The 16,539-nt window shown below is 46.9% G+C and overlaps 1 protein-coding gene across 2 annotated transcripts in view; it reads right to left on the reverse strand.

Moving 5' to 3' along the window:
* Positions 1–1,443: 1,443 nt before the first annotated feature.
* The window catches only part of LOC127582558 (cyclic AMP-responsive element-binding protein 3-like protein 3), a 28,530-nt gene continuing 13,434 nt past the window's right edge, over positions 1,444–16,539 (reverse strand). The window contains exons 4-10 of one of the 2 annotated variants that reach the window (XM_052037911.1): positions 13,255–13,373; positions 11,705–11,812; positions 7,980–8,113; positions 6,983–7,051; positions 4,975–5,059; positions 4,558–4,654; positions 1,444–1,982 (exon numbers count right to left, since the gene is read on the reverse strand). In XM_052037911.1, the coding sequence (XP_051893871.1) occupies positions 1,633–1,982; positions 4,558–4,654; positions 4,975–5,059; positions 6,983–7,051; positions 7,980–8,113; positions 11,705–11,812; positions 13,255–13,373 (962 nt within the window). In that variant the 3' untranslated portion in view covers positions 1,444–1,632. The remainder of the gene's footprint in view (positions 1,983–4,557; positions 4,655–4,974; positions 5,060–6,982; positions 7,052–7,979; positions 8,114–11,704; positions 11,813–13,254; positions 13,374–16,539) is intronic. The other variant, XM_052037912.1, reaches the window with a different exon arrangement.

Genomic DNA, 16,539 nt, shown 5'->3' on the forward strand with positions numbered 1-16,539 from the left:
CTATGGAATTTTAATGATTTGCATTCAATCTGATTGCTGCACTGAAATCTTTAAAAAAAGTTCAACATCAAACATTAAAGTCACAATTAAAGCAAAGTGCAACAATAGGTACATCTACAAAGTAGTAAAGGGCGGTAAGGCACAAGTGGAGAGTTGAAGAGATGGTGTTGGTGAGGTGGGAGTGGATGGTGAGGAAGGGGTTGGTGGAGGGGTAACTCCACAATGAAGTGAGGGGAAGGATTATGAGGCAGGACTGGATTTGTCGGTACAGGGAAGTGGAGGTGGAAGTGAGGTCAGGGTGGGATTGGGGGCAGATGGGGGGGAGGGATTGGATGGGAGGGTGGGGTGGGATTGGGGGCGGATGGGGGGAGGGATTGGATGGGTGGGTGGGGTGGGATTGGGGCTGGATGGGGAGGAGGGATTGGATGGGAGGGTGGGGTGGGATTGGGGCTGGATGGGGAGGAGGGATTGGATGGGAGGGTGGGGTGGGATTGGGGCTGGATGGGGAGGAGGGATTGGATGGGAGGGTGGGGTGGGATTGGGGCTGGATGGGGAGGAGGGATTGGATGGGAGGGTGGGGTGGGATTGGGGGCGGAGGGGGGGGAGGGATTGGATGGGAGGGTGGGGTGGGATTGGGGGCAGAGGGGGGGGAGGGATTGGATGGGCGGGTGGGGTGGGATTGGGGCTGGATGGGGAGGAGGGATTGGATGGGCGGGTGGGGTGGGATTGGGGTGTGATGTCAGGGTAGATGGAGGTTGGTAGTGAATGGGGAGGAGGGGGGTTGATGAGTTGGGGGAGTGGGGGATGACGAGAGAGGGGGATGGTGAGGGGGGCAATGTGAATGATGAGGGGGAGTGATGGATGGTGAGGTGAGGTTTGGGTGAAGATGTGGGGGTGGGTAGTGAGTGGGAGTGAAGTCTACTGTTGGTCTCACGGTCCTTGTTCTGTGCAGAGAAAAGTTAGTCAGGGGAATGAGACTGCCACAACTTACTCAGCGTTTCCCACATCAAAGGCAGCTACCTGCCGACATTAACAACAAGCAACTTGTGCAACAGGCAGTGGCGGTGGTGGTGACATCCCTCCATCCTCTGAGAACCACCAGAGAAGTGGAGAAAGCGGCATCAAACGCGGGGGAAGGACTGAAGTGACTGGCGGTGGACGGGAGCAGGGAGCGTGACGCTCCGAACTACGAGTCAGAAGGAAGAGAGCGAGAGGGGCGAATCACCATTGCGACTGGTCACAGAGACCCTTGCTGCCCTCACACAGCTGATCCTGTCTCTATGTCAAGGAAACCAAAAATCACACAATGGTGCCTGCCCACAGGATGTGTTCACCCCCACTGACTGTTTGGTTGCTTTGAGTTCCCACATTAATGTCATTAAGACTAGCATTCACTTCTTTAAAAATGTAAATATATAAATTGTAGCTAATATAAAACCAAGATATGGAAGATCAACATATATTTGGACTGCAAAATGGTTAATTTGGAACTGTGAGGCTGCTTCTAATCTGGAGAGAGAACTGGTAGAATATATTCTGACGGAAAGACTTCAATCTCACCCGTGTGTTCAAAACCCGATCAGCCAAATTTAAATATCAATTAATAAGACATTTTTCATAATTCAGAAACCGCTACATTTCATCTCCATGGTCAGGGGTCAGTCCAGAAGAGCTCAGTTCAGTCCAGACTGAATGGCCATGTTCTGTAGTGTGGTCTTCCGGGTCAAGATCTTCAACGACTGTGACATCCTTGGAAGCAGTGCCATTCCTCAGCAAAGGGTCGGACCCATCGACAGCGAGACTGCCAATGACCCCAGCGAGTTCTTGGCTATTCTCAATTTGGTCTTGCTTGTTGCCTGCGCCAATACTCTCCAAGGTCAGCTGTTCACTCCATTCCTGGTTCTTCTCTGCTGGGGACCGAGGGTTGGCCAACATCTGAAGCACCCGGGTTGACTCCACATCATGCAATGACCGAGAGAATACTACAAGGCAAATCCATATTTTAGTTACCAATGTCTGCAGGAAGAAATGTACCAAATAAAAACAGGACAGAAGGGTTTGCATTAATGCTCCAAAATGCTTTTCAGCTCATTAGATATTTTTGGAAGTGTGGTCACAATGTAGGTAACATGGGAGGGATCACAGATTCACAGAGTTGTATAGCAGAGAAAGAGGCCCTTCAGCCCACCACATCCATGCCGACCTTTTTGCCCATCCACACTAATCTCATTAGGTTCATATCCTTCTGTGCCTTGACTATTTAAGTTCCTGTCTAACTGCTTCTCAAATGTACCAATTGGATCTGAGTCCACTAACTATTATCATTTTTGTTTATTATTATGAAGCATTGTGATTTTTAGTGTGATTCAGTACAATATATTTTGTAACATTCTGGTTTTTTTCCCTTTGGTTCATGTACTTTGTACTTCTTATTTGGAATTAATAAAAATATTGAAAACGAAAAGAAAGGATCTGACTCCACCACTTCCTCCGGCAGCGAGTTCCAGATATCAACCACCCTCTGTGTAAAAAAACTTCCCCCTCAGATCCCGTTAAAAACTCCTTCCCCTCATCTGAAACCTTTGCCCTCTTGTTTTTGATACCCCTACCATGGGAAAAAAGATTCTGACTTGCTAGCCTATCTATGCCTCCCATGGTCGTTTATACTTCCATTGCTGCAGGGAAAACCAGCCCAGCCTATCCAATCTCTCCCCATAACCAACGTCCTCCAATCCAGGCTACGTCCTGCTGAACCTCCTCTGGTGTTGTGGCATTCAGTTGTAGGCACACAGATGCAAGGTTCGGCGTGGGAGACACTGATGGCCTGTTGCACACTTTTCTTCACTTAAGGAAATGATGGACCTGGGTCAGGTCTGGGGGCATTCAATGTCTGGGTACCAATGGCAGGGGGGGCTAATTGGTACCTGGGGAGAGGGAGGATGTCTTGAGATTGGGATAAGTCTGGAAATTGGACATCGGCTCCAGGTGCCCCTGAGATCAGAGCCCCATGTTTTTACCCAGAGATGGTGGGTTGGTAGAGCAGGAGGTGGAGGAGGTGAGATGGGGCTTGGGTTGCAAGGTCATTGCATGGGGCAACGTTTGGTGAGGTCATGGGAGGTGGGTGGGATCCCAAAGTTGAAACAAAATTAAAGGGACCTACTGTGTCAGGTTCCCAAAGCTAGACTGGGGCAGCTCGAGAAGGTCCCATCACAGAACAGAAGAAGGCTGTTCTGGTGCCAAATTACAGCTGCTCCTCAGAACAATGTGACCCAATTTCCAGGGCAAGAATCCAATGGGAATCTCCTCACTGACACAAGAGAAGGTCAGGACTGGAAATGCCCAGGTAAACTTCCAGATGGAAGTGATTCAAACCACAAAAGGTCACAAGTGTGACATTCAGACTCAAGCACTGACTAAAACAGTGTCACATCTCCAACTCTTTTGGCCAAACCATTTTCGTGAATTTAGCTGAAGGATATCCCCAAGGTATCAAGGACTACTACAGTAGTGCCAGAGGAAGTTTAACGTCCACTTTAGAAACAGATGAATCCTTGATTTTAATATCTCATTCGAAAGACAACACCTCTCACAGTGCAGCAGTCCCTCAATGCTTTCCCTCAATGTCAGCCTAGATTTTAATGTTCAAAGTTCTGGTGTGAGGACAATACAGTTCTGTCTACCAACTAACACCCAGCTGACTGGTACGTGAGGATCAGCAGAGAGACATATTCCACTTAAGCCCCAATGTGTAATGATACATCATGGGTTCAAACAACCCATTTTGTCAAATTCTCTGACTCCAACACACCAGTAGATATACAGACAGCCAGGAATTTCTCCAAAGGAGGACGGACCACTCTCTCCATCAAACTAATCCTTCCACCAACCTGACCCTAAATCTGTCCCTAATATCTCATTTGGTTTAGTCAAGTTTTGCCTGTGTGACACCTCAGGATGTTACATTATGTTAAAGGTACGATGTACATGCAGGCTACCAGTGTTGTTGTGACAGTAAGGTAAAGGCCAAGGAAAAATGAGGTTTCAGGCAAAGTCTCCCAACAGTATACATTCTCCTCAGGGGCTTGATTTAGCTCCTCTACAAATGCTGCCTGAGCCATTAGCTGTGCCTGGCGACATGTTTGTTTTTGATCTTGGGCAGAATTAATCCACATTGAATTCAGTTTCCCAAAGGCAGCTGAGGTTAAAATTGCTCCTCCAGTTTCAGGAACGTGGGAAAGATCAGCCACCAGCTTTAGTTGCTTTAGAATCTGAAGACTTCCTTTCCCAAATGTACTTCTATTGTCTCTTTTCATGTGACGGGTGTTCCGTGCTCAGCCTAACAGGGATGTCAACTGTTCTACACCTTCAAATTCTCACATCATTGACTGAGTCAAAGATATGAATTAGGTTGAGGGTGCTGTCTGTAGCTCAACACCAGCGTATGGTTTGTTGCTCCAGGTTCCAGCATCTGCAGTCTCTTGTATCTCTGCCAATGAATGGTGTTGGAATGTTAGCCAAATCAACCAGTGTTAACTTAACCTGGGTCCTGTTACTAACCTCGTATAGGAGTGAAGTCGCCTTCATTTGCACCCTTATCGGTGCTGACCGAGCTGAAGCTGGGGAATATGATCAGACTGAAGGAGACCACCAGCACCTGGAGAGAGAGGAGGCCAGAATTGACACCACTCACATTAACACCAATAGCACACACGGCGTCCTAAAGAAATCCAGAAAACACTGGCGGAACTCAGTGGCAGCATCTGTGGAGATTCGGCGTTCCGGGTCGAGACCCTTCATCTGGACTTCGGGTCTGTTATGTGACAAGCCCAACGTTCATTCCATTGAGGTCAGTGGGACAGAGGCTAATGCAATTCCTTCTTCATCACCACCCTTGTCTAATTTTACCCACTCTCTGCAGTCAAACGGTTTACGTGTACATGCTGTGCAAACAGGACTCCTGAGATGATAATTTACCATAATGCATGTGCTTGTCTGTGCGCTCTTGCCCGTAGATTGCATGACCAGGGCTTGGAGTTTTCTCAGCTGCTGCATCAGTGTCCTGTAGAGAGCAAACAACGTTTGAAGCATCTGCTTTCCTGAGCGTATGCTTGTTCTTTTACAAATGATAAACGTCTCAGACTTTGAGGAACACACTGTACCAAAGCAGCCTCAACGCTGACCGTACTGTTCAAGGGCAATGATTCACCCATGCCTTAACAAGAGATTAGCAATGCAACCCCACACCCCCCCACACACCCCCACACACCCTGAGTCACCTGCACCTTCTGGGGCAGAGGCACAATCCACCAAACACGGACAACCAGTTATTTCCATTTTTTGTTGACTCAGCTATTGTGATCAGTCCTTTTATATTTATTCACATTACCTATGCAAATATACAAACCTCCCAGTATTCCACCGTAGTTGCTGCATCTTTCATTAGCTGAAAATCATATTTTTAATAGAGCTGATAGTCAGTGAGACCGAGAGTGTCTCATGCAGCAGTGAGACCAGTGTATATGGTTACAACCAGGGCAAGAGTGAGGCAGGACCGTGGTTATAAAAGGCGAACAATCTGGTGGTGCGTTTTACCAAGTTGTCCTCAATCTCTCTGGGTCTTTGAGAGCTCACCACACTCCCTCAAAGCGTCTCCACTGGGAGCCCTTCCCAACAGCCCCACGGGAGTGCTGTCACCAGAAAGACTGCAGCAGTTTAAGGAGGCAGCTCACAATCCCCTCTCAGGGCGATTGGGCCAGCACAATAAGTGCTGGCCTTGCCGGTAATGCCAGGATCTGGAAAAATGAACAAAGAACAATGTCCACTCACTCTGCTGCACGGTTCACAGTCACATTTTTCCCAGAGGATTCCTAACTAATTAATCCTGTCTCATCACACAAGACAAAATCTAAAATGTTGTATCCTAGTTGGTTGAAAAATATATTGTTCTGGGAATTCGTTCCAGTACATTCTGTGAATTCAAACTCAAAAGTGCTTCTGCCAACTTGATTTGGCCAGTTTAGATGAAGATTATTATGTTACTTTTGCTGTGGGGTCTGCATATATTTGATTAATACTCTCTCCAGTTGTACACCTTCTATTAGCTCCAAGCCCCACGACCCCTCCGTCACATAAAAAACCCATTTGTGCATCCGTAGTATTGCCTGATCCTGCCTCTGCTTCATCCACTTTCTTCTGAAATCGTCATCTCCATCATTGGCACCCCAGGGTTCCACTACAAACACTCTCCTGGTTAGACTCTTGTTTTTACCCACTTTGCAGATAAGCTCATCCAAAACTCTGCTGCTCATTCCCTACCTGGCATCAAGTTCCATTCTCACATCACCTGTAGCCGGGGAACAGACTCTGGCTCCTGAATCCCCCAACCTCCAAATTGAAATCTCAGTCTTCTATTTAAATCCCTGACTGTTCTCTCACCTCGTCACCTTTGTATCTTTCTCTACAGTCCTCCCCTGTACGTTCCAAATTCAGCATTGTTACCCCATTTCTTCCACCTCTCCATTGAGGACTACATGTCACAGTGCAGAATTCTCTCCCCTTACTGCCTCACATCTTGCCTTGTCCTTTCAAATCCTCCTTATAACCTCGACCAAGCTTACGGCCAAGCCTCCTAATTTTCTCCATAGCTTCTCAACCATTTTTTATCTGTTGGTGCCTCTGTGGAGACTTCCTGTGCATTTAAAGTTGTTGTTGTTTTACCTGGTACTAGATATTAATGCTGAGAGGAAATTAGTTTCAACAAACCTCACTAATGTTGGAAGACACTAATCTCATCGGAGACAGGAACACATCAGAGAGGTACAGCATTGTAGTCATGTCTCAGCCACATACTAAAAGATCCTTGGGTCTACAGAGGTTCACGTCCGTATCAGATGTACACCAGTGGTTGGGTTTTCAGTGTCACGATGTCTGCTACAGTACAACAGACCAGTGTAAAATACGGCCAGCAGAGGTGACTACTCACATGTTCTGCTTCTCCAGATGGATGACCTTTCTCTGTAGCTCATGGTTTTGAGTTGTGCAGGCAGCCATCCTGAGGAGAAAGAAAAGCTCTGTGATTCTGACATAGCACTTGTTCTCCTAACTCAAAAACACAGTGCCATCTCCTTAGCCTTAATTAGACACAGGGCACCTGGTGACGTATCAGGCACCCAGAGCTCAGGATGTCCTTAATCAGACACTCAGCACTGAGTGTCCCGGATCAGAGACAGCCTTCTGCCGGGTAGGTTCTAATCCTCCCCACCTTAAGACACTCCTTAAACCTTTCTCCTTGGTCACCTGTCCCACTCTGGTTCTGTGGCTTGGTGTCCTTTTCTCTCTGATGGCGCTCCTGTGAAAGGCCTTGGTTTTACTACATGGACCTCATCATATACGTATAAAGGGTTGCTGTTGTTGTAGGTGGGTCTGATTTCACGCAAACCCACTCCACCACATTCCAGAGACAATTTCTATTTACTTGATACTCAACCTCTCCCTGCCCCCTCCTAAAATCCCCCTGAGGACTTTAGGTGCAGGGATGATCTCTCATTGCCACCCCTTGTACCAAAGGCTGTAGCATTTCCACCCATCAATTTACCCGAGATCAGCCAATCAGCAGAAAGCCTGTTGCTAGTCAGGCTCAGTACCACTCCGCCTGAGGTGTCTGGGTGCATCTAGTGGAATTACAGTCTCACAGCTGCAGCGAACCAGGTTCAGTCCTGACCACGGGTGCTGTCTGTGTGGAGTTTGCACGTTCTCCCTCTGACTGCATGGCTTTCCTCTGGGTGCTCCAGTTTCCTCCCGCAACCCAAAGGCGTGCAGTTTGGTAGATTAATTGGCCACAGTGTGTTGGTGAGTGTCTGAATCTGGGGGGGAATTGATGGGAATTTGGACAGGAAAAGGATTAGTCCTTGTTGTCTGGCACGGACTCAATGGGCTGAAGGGTCTGTTTCCATGCTATATGATTCCATGGCATCCCTCACCTGTTTTCTAAGCCATCAATGTATTCCTTTTTCTTCTTGCGGCTCTCTTGTGCAGACTGTTTATTCCGGATCTTTCTCCTGATCTTCTTCAAAATCCGTTCCTCTTGCTGGGATAGGGAAGAAAACTCATCGATCTGTCACAGTTGGAGTCAATTATAGAGAAAGGGGACGCAAGTGGGAAGGGGTGAGAGAGAGACGGGGAGAACGAGAAAGAGACGCGGGAAGTAAAGAGAGGGACGCGAGAGGGAAAGAGAAAGGGTGAATATTGGAGAGAGAATCTGTGCAAGGAGCTGGAAGCAGCAAACGACAGCCAGAAAGGAAAACAGCTTGTGCGCGGAATGGGCTGCCGCAAACGGTGGTGGAGGCTGATACGACAGGGTCTTTCAAGAGACTGTTAGATCGGTATATGGTGCTGAGTAAAATAGAGGGCTATGGGTAAGCCTAGTAATTTCTAGGGCAGGGACATGTCCCGCACAGCTTTGTGGGCCGAAGGGCCTGAATTGTGCTGTAATTGTTCTATGTTCTATGTTCTAAATGTCTGAAGTAGAAAGTTGGCAGCCTACATAAAGACCACAGTGAAACGAGGGAGATATTTTATGCAGCTTGCATCACCTAATCATTCTTTAAATTTAATTATTATTTAAACTTTTATTTTTATATAATGTTATTATTTGTATTGTATACATAAGTATGTTATATTTTAAATATTATCTAACATATAGTATATACTGTCTTTATTAAAATGTATAATTGGGTGATATATGGTAGATATCATCCACATTACTGTATTCATTTTAATTTATATATAATGTACAAAAATTACAGTGTATGTTATAATATATTTATTATAATATGTAGTCTATGTATATTTTTTTAAAATGTATCATATTTATAATATATGTTTATAAATAAAAATTATATAAAAATAAAGATGTAATAATTTATTATATAACTAAATTAATTTAATTTAATTAATCAAAAAATTAACAACTGCTTGCCATTCCTTAATCACAACTCAGATAAAAGTTCAACCCAGAAAACAGATCCGAATATGTGCAGAATGAGACAATGGACGTCTTGTCTCCATTTTTGCCGAGGAACTGGATTTACCCCGTGTTTTGGGGTGCTCAGGGTAAATCCATAGAAACCATAGAACCATAGAACCATACAGCACAAAACAGGCCCTTCGGCCCACCATGTTGTGCCGTCCATCAAACCACCCTCACACTACCTAACCCCTTCCTCCCGCATATCCCTCTACCTCACATTCCTCCATATGCCTATCCAACAAGCTCTTGAACCTGTCCAACGTATCTGCCTCCACCACCACCCCAGGCAGTGCATTCCATGCACCAACCACTCTCTGGGTGAAAAACCTCCCCCTGACATCTCCCCTGAACCTCCCACCCATAACCTTAAAGCCATGCCCTCTTGTCCTGAGCATTGGTGCCCTGGGAAGGAGGTGCTGACTGTCTACTCTATCTATTCCTCTCAATATTTTATATGCCTCTATCATGTCTCTTCTCATCCTCCTCCTTTCCAGTGAATAAAGCCCGAGCACCTTAAGCCTCTCCTCATATTCCATACACTCTAATCCAGGCAGCATCCTGGCAAATCTCCTCTACACCCTCTCCAATGCCTCCACATCCTTCCTACAATGAGGCGACCAGAACTGAGCACAGTACTCTAAGTGTGGTCTAACTAGAGTTTTGTTAAACTGCATCATCACTTCGCGGCTCTTAAACTCAATCCCACGATTTATGAAAGCTAACATCCCATAGGCCTTCTTAACTGCTCTATCCACCTGTGAGGCAACTTTCAGTGAACTGTGAATATGAACCCCCAGATCCCTCTGCTCCTCTACACTGCCAAGTACCTTGCCATTTACCTTGTACTCTGCCCTGGAGTTTGTCCTTCCAAAGTGTACCACCTCACACCTCTCCGGATTGAACTCCATCTGCCACTTCTCAGCCCAGCTCTGCATCCTATCAATATCCCTCTGTAAGCTCCGACAGCCCTCCACACTATCCACAACACCTAAAACTAACAATGAAAGAGTTGGTGAAGCAGCAACGAAGTGGTTTACACCAGAAGGGAAGTGTAGTTCCAAAGGGGATCGTACTCAAGTCTGAGAATTCGCTGACACTACTGAGTATCAATCAGCATTCCTCATGGTGGACAGACAGCAGCAGGAGACACAGAGGAGAGAGAGGTTCAGGGGAGACAATGATAGACCTCCACAGTTCACCGAGGGGATTAGTGAGAGATATGGTAGGGGAGAGCTCTTTTCACCAGAAGACCTACCAGGGCTACCATTGAAAGAGTGCAGTAAGAGGTGGGTACTGATGTCTCCTTCCCAGACAATGGAGCAAAGTTGCAAGGAACTTCATCACCCCATGAGATATGTCAAACTGCACCACACTAACAAATTCTGCCCATTCTGCAAGGACCTCCTTCCCTTCCCCGATCACCAGGCTGACACAGGCAACAGACTCTAACCTTCAGGAGGCCAATGGTGTTTTCCACCATGACCCCGGATCCCAGTGGGAACGCCAGAGGTCTCATTGTATCTGCCCTTGGCTGCTGAGGGTGGAGACCACCCTGGTGTGAGAGAATCCTTGTCCCCCAGGGCCCTTCCCGCCAGCCGCAGAAAATATCCGGCTGCGTGGAATCCTTTAGGATGATGGAGTCATGTGTGCTTCCCAGAAACAAGAAATTCTTCATGTGGTCCACAAGCACCCATGCATTGAATGAGTGGAAACTCATAAAGAGCTCTGGGTGTCTAATGGGAGTCCTTAGGGGCAGAGCCGTGTGATCCATGATGCCTGTGCTCAGGGGCAGTCAGCAGTGCTGACAACTACCAGTGCCTGAGATGCTGCCTGTTTCTCACTGGATGGTAGGTGAAATCGTTTCTACACAAACACAGTGCCTGAGTGTCCTCTTCCATGTTGTAGTGAGCAGCAGGTTTGGAGATATGGCAGAGATCTGCTGTGGCTAGTTGGAGAGAACCTATGGCGAGGAAGTTAATAATCAAGGTGACCTTGACCTTCCAGGCATTCTCTCTTCTCTCCTCTTCCATTGGGTAGAAGATACAGGAGCCTGAGGGCACATACCACCAGGCTTAAGGACAGCTTCTACCCCACTGTGATCAGACTATTGAACGGTTCCCTTATATGATGAGATGGACTCTTGACCTCACATTCTACCTCACTATGACCTTGCACCTTATTGCACTGCACTTCCTCTGTAGCTGTGACACTACTCTGTACTGTTATTGCTTTTACCTGTACTACATCAATGGACTCTGTACTAACTCAACGTAACTGCACTGTGTAATGAATTGACCTGTACAATCGGTTTGTAAGACAAGTTTTTCACTGTACCTCGGTACAAGTGACAATAATAAACCAATACCAATACCAATACCTACACCCTTCTAATAGCTAGGCATTCTAGGCGTTGCCCAAGCAACCCATGTCTTATAACTTAACCCGATTTCCGAGGTGTGGTGTAGGGATGAATGCTCTACATGCAATGTAACCTGAGCTCTAGTGTAAATTATAAGTGCAATATAAATTCCACCTCTCTGGTCTCTGATAGTAAGGATATAGTTTTCAGGGTGACCAGCTACGCAGGGATCTGCTCTAATTCATTACATGCATGCTCTTGTTGAAACCAGCCCATTTTGTTTCTACCCAGCCGGCCACCACAAGACATGGACGTACCTTAGTCAACGGCAGCTGTGATGGAAGTGTGACCCCTTCTTTCAACAACAGCTTCTTCTCATCTTCGTTGAGCACCAGTTCTCGGGTGTGGTGCGGCTGCGGTTGGTTCTGCCACAGAAACAAACAGGTGGAAGTAAGAGGAAACTCGGATGCCCAGGGCATAACTTCTCAGTTACGAGGAGGGAACTGGGTGGGCCTGACTTGTTTCCCTTGGAGCAGAGGAGGCTTGAGGGGGGACGTATGAAGTCTGCAAGATTATGAGAGTAAGTGACTCTTCCCCACGGTAGAGGGGTCTAAAACCAGAGGGCATAGCTTTAAGGTGAGGAGCAGGTGGTTTAGAGTGGATCTAAGGGGGAATGTTTTCACCCATTAAGTAAATGTATCAAAGGTATGGAACCAGTAGATTAGATGAAGATAGGATGTAAATGGATGGTAGCACAGGCTTAGTTGGTGGTGGGATGTCCTGACTGAAGGGGTGGTGGATGTAGAGAGTCTCACAATATTTAAGAAGTATTTGGAGAGTGTCAAGGCATGGTGGGCGACAGACCAAGTGCTGGTAAATGGGACTAATGTAGACGGAACTGGAGGTTAGCATGGACACAATGGGCCGAAGGGCCTGTTTCTGTGCTGTATTCCCCCATGACTCTATACAAACTGAGGGGAGGCCACCAGACCTGCTGCGGTACCAAAAAGAACTGCATTCATATAGCGCCTTCCATAATTCCAGGACATCTCGGGTTGCTTTGCAGGCAATGCAGATGCTTCTGAAATTTGGCGGCAGTCGACCATAGAGAGTCAGTTTCCACATAATAAGGTCCCACAAACATCAATGACCTAATATGACCAGGTAATCTGCTTTTACCTTAGGCTGAGGAACAAGTCCTAGGCAGGATGGGGAAAGTTCCCCTGCATTTCTTCCACAGGGATTTTTATACATCGAATGGGATACTTTAACTTGAGCTTTAATTTGATCATTTCTCTGACAGACAGCCCCTGACCTGACAGCACTCCCTCAGTACTGCACTGGGGTGTCAGCCTGAAATATCCGCTACCTGAACCCACAAACTTGGAAGTTAGAGTGAGACTTTCACTTGTACTATCTCCTTCCAAAGACTTTTACATGAGAATAATAACACATTCATACTCTGTCAATATAGTTTATGAGGATTTAATGTTCCCTGCATCATTAAGTATTACTATTACACATTTGTTTAAATGAGGGCATTTATTAGTCTTTATGTAGCAAGTATTTAACTATATATTGATTAAAAATCCAGTTAATTTAAACTGGACAGATTTGCGGTTGAATTTTGTGAAGAATTTTGTGGTTGTAACTTACAACATGGGAGGATGCTCTCTGTGACTGTGCTAATTCGATGCAAGATTAGTCCCACAGCCACATTCCACAACACTCTGATGCTTAAACACCAAAATTAATTTCTCACTCAACCTTATCTTAAAACTAAAGATAAAATACAGGAACGCGGCAATCTTCAGGTGAGAGAATTCGTTCAAAGCAGCCTGCTCACACGGGGCGTCCACAGACTCACCTTCTCTGACACGTTGGAGAGAAGTAGGTCCTTGACGGTGAGTGCCAGGAAATTCTTGGGGGCAGTCTGTGCTGGAACGTTCCGTGCTCCTTCCTCAAGAAGTTCAGTGTTCCAATCACCTGACAGAATAAACGAAGCGTTTGCCTAGGGATTTCAGTATTAGTTGGGGCCACTGAATGCACAATGTAAATGCAGAACAACCAAATAAAACTGTCTTTGATGCAGCGAAACGATGCAAGGCACATCACAGGAGCATTACTGTACCCTGAACTTTCATTCCCTTCAGCAGTGGTGCACAGTGGCTGCACTGTCTACACAATGCACTGTGGTTACTTACCCAGGCTGTTCCAAAGGCACCTCCCAAACCTGCAACCTCTCCCATCGAGAAGGTTCAAGGAAGCATCACTGCCCTTCCAGTTGCACATCAACCTGAATTGGAAGTACATCTCTGGTCTTTCATCATGACTGGATTTAATTCCCTCTACTGTGGGAGTACCTTCACCAGAAGGACTGCAGTGGTTCATCACCTCTTCCTCAAGGGAGGTTACAGATGACAATGAGCGCTGGACCTGCCAGCAGATCCCAGATCCCAAGAATGAATCAAAAAAGCACTGGCCAAAAGCTTTGACAGAGAGTTAATCTTAAAGGAGGGGGAGGTGGGGAAGCTGCAGGATTAAGGGGAGGAATTCCGTTACAAGGCCTGAAGACAAGACGGCAGTATTGGGCCACATGGAAGAGTCAATGCGGAGAAACAGGCAGATCTTGGAACTGGAGGAGGTTTCAGACGCAGACAAGGCCCAGCTGGAGATAAACCTCAGAACAGAATGGTTGGGCCAAATGGCCTGTTTTTTTGTGTGATTCTAACTCTATGCAGGGAGGGAGAAAGAACTTGCATTTATATAGCGCCTATCAGACCTCGGGACAAAGCAAACCACTTTACAGAACCTGAAGTAATTTTGTACCATCATCTGCACACAACAATTGCCACAAACAGCAATAAGATCGAAACTCTCAAACCAACTAGGTCGATGGAGCTAAATATTCTGGGTCACAGTTGAAGAACGAATATTAGCCAGGCCACTGGGAGAAGTCCTCAGCTCTTTCCTGAAGCAGCATCCTGGAACCTTTCTAGGTGTCCAAGAGAGCAAAAGGGGCCTTCAAAGAAAGTGGGTTCAGGTCGAATTTCGTTTGTGGTTCTCTGCACGGAAATACGGAGGGACATGACCAGGAAATGTAAACCACTGGATTATTTGCAGAAAGGAACTCGTATCCCAAGGCAACCGAGAAATAAACTTGTGCAGACCTCACACACATCCTTCTTTCCAAAACCCTCCACCCCCAGCCCCCTATCATCCCCATTATTTTCCCCTCTCCCACCCACTCTATCTGCCCATCACCCACACACTCCTCCCACTGGGTCCCTCCTTCCCCCACTGTTCCCATCTGCCCTCCCCACCTCCCTCACTCGGTTCGACGGTCCACCTTCCTCTCCTGTCAGATTCCATCATCTGCAGCCCTTTGCAGCCTCCACCTGTCACCTCCCGGCCTCTGTCGCTGTCTCCCTCCCCACTGGCTCCATCTACCAATAAACCCTTCCTCACCTGGATCCGCCTATCGCTTGCCAGTTCTCGCCCTGCCCCTCCCCCTCGCCTCTGTATACCGGCTGCTCTTTCAGTCCAGATGAAGGGTCTCGACCCAAAACGTCCACTTCCCTCCACAGATGCTGCCTGACCCGCTGAGTTCCTCCAGCGGCTCGTTCTTTTTTTACTCACACAGACCACTGCTGCTGAACTGACAGGTATCAGTCAGTGAAGCAGTGCAGGGAAATTGACAACAGTATTGAGAGCCTCCCTGAGTGGCCTTCCTTGTTATCATTTCAAGGATTTGAGATGAACATAACTAATAATGCCAACAAAAGCCAGAATGTTCATCAATGGCTCGTTTCTGCTTTTGCATGGGGGGGGGGCTGGGGGCAAATACACTTTAATCGTGGTCATCTGCTGCCACCTTGTGGTCACATTGCACCAAGGTCGAATCACTGAGCCTTTTGTTAGGGAGTTGATGCCACTAAATCGCCACACCTCTCGGACGGCTTCAGGAGGTCCCAACCACTCGAACCAAAGATTAGAATAGATGGGCACCTTGGTTGGCATGGGTGAGTCGGGCCAAAGGGCCTGCTTCTGTAATGCATGACTCTATGATTCTAAGAATTTCCACTGAGATACTTCTGAACAGTAGTCATTATGGCAATGTAGGAAACAAAGCAGTTAAATCCCACGGGAGAAGCTCCCACAGACACCAACAAGAAAGTGAGGCTGCAGTTAGCTTGAGACATTAGCAGAGGGATGCATATTGTCCAGAGGCTTCCCTGCTGTTCTAGATGTTATAGGTTCCTAAGGGACACCTGACTGAGAAGGAGGAGCCTCAGCTGAACATCTCATCTGAAAGGTAGCATCTCCTGTGAGTGTCACATTCCATAAGTCTACCAGGGAAACATGCTCAGGGCTCTGGAGTGGAAGTCGAAGACACGGCTTCCTTACAACCTGTGACCACAGTCCGAGGCACGTGAGTGTAGAAATCCCTGCTTTGAGCCTCAGCCAGTAAGAACATAAGAAAGAACATACTATATGAGAAACAGGAACATTATTAGGCTGTTCATCCTCTCAAGACTGCTCCACCATTCAACAAGGATGTGACAGATCCTTTACCTCTACCCAATTCCCTGATACCCTTAACACCCACAGATCTATCAGTCTCTGTTCTGACTGACTGAGGCTCCACAGCTCTCTAGGGCAGACTATTCCAAAAATTCACCAGCCTTTTGTGCGAAGGCATTTCTCCTCATCTCTGCCTTAAATGGTCGACCCCTCACTCTGTGATGGTGACCCCCCCCCCCCCAGTCCTTGACTCCTCAGCCAAGGGGAAACATCCTCTCCACATCTACACTGTAGACCCTGCTAAGAATTTTGGAAATTTAAATAAAATTAACCTAAAGAATAGAAGGACGAGAGGTGATCCACTCCACCTCTCCACAATTGACAGAGTTGCTGTCTCAAGAACCAGTCAGGTAAATCTCACTGGACTCCCTCTGTATCAAGTGGATCCTTTCTATAGGTATAAGATCTTTATTAGTCAAATGTACATCGAAACACACAGTGAAATACATCTTTTTGCATAGAGTGTTCTGGGGGCAGCCCGCAAGTGTTGCCACACCTCCGGCGCCAATATAGCATGCCCACAAACTTCCTGACCCGTACGTCTTTGGAATGTTGGAGGAAACCGGAG

The sequence above is a fragment of the Pristis pectinata genome, chromosome 24, assembly GCF_009764475.1.
Source record: "Pristis pectinata isolate sPriPec2 chromosome 24, sPriPec2.1.pri, whole genome shotgun sequence".
In the NCBI taxonomy this organism is placed as follows: Eukaryota; Metazoa; Chordata; class Chondrichthyes; order Rhinopristiformes; family Pristidae; genus Pristis; species Pristis pectinata.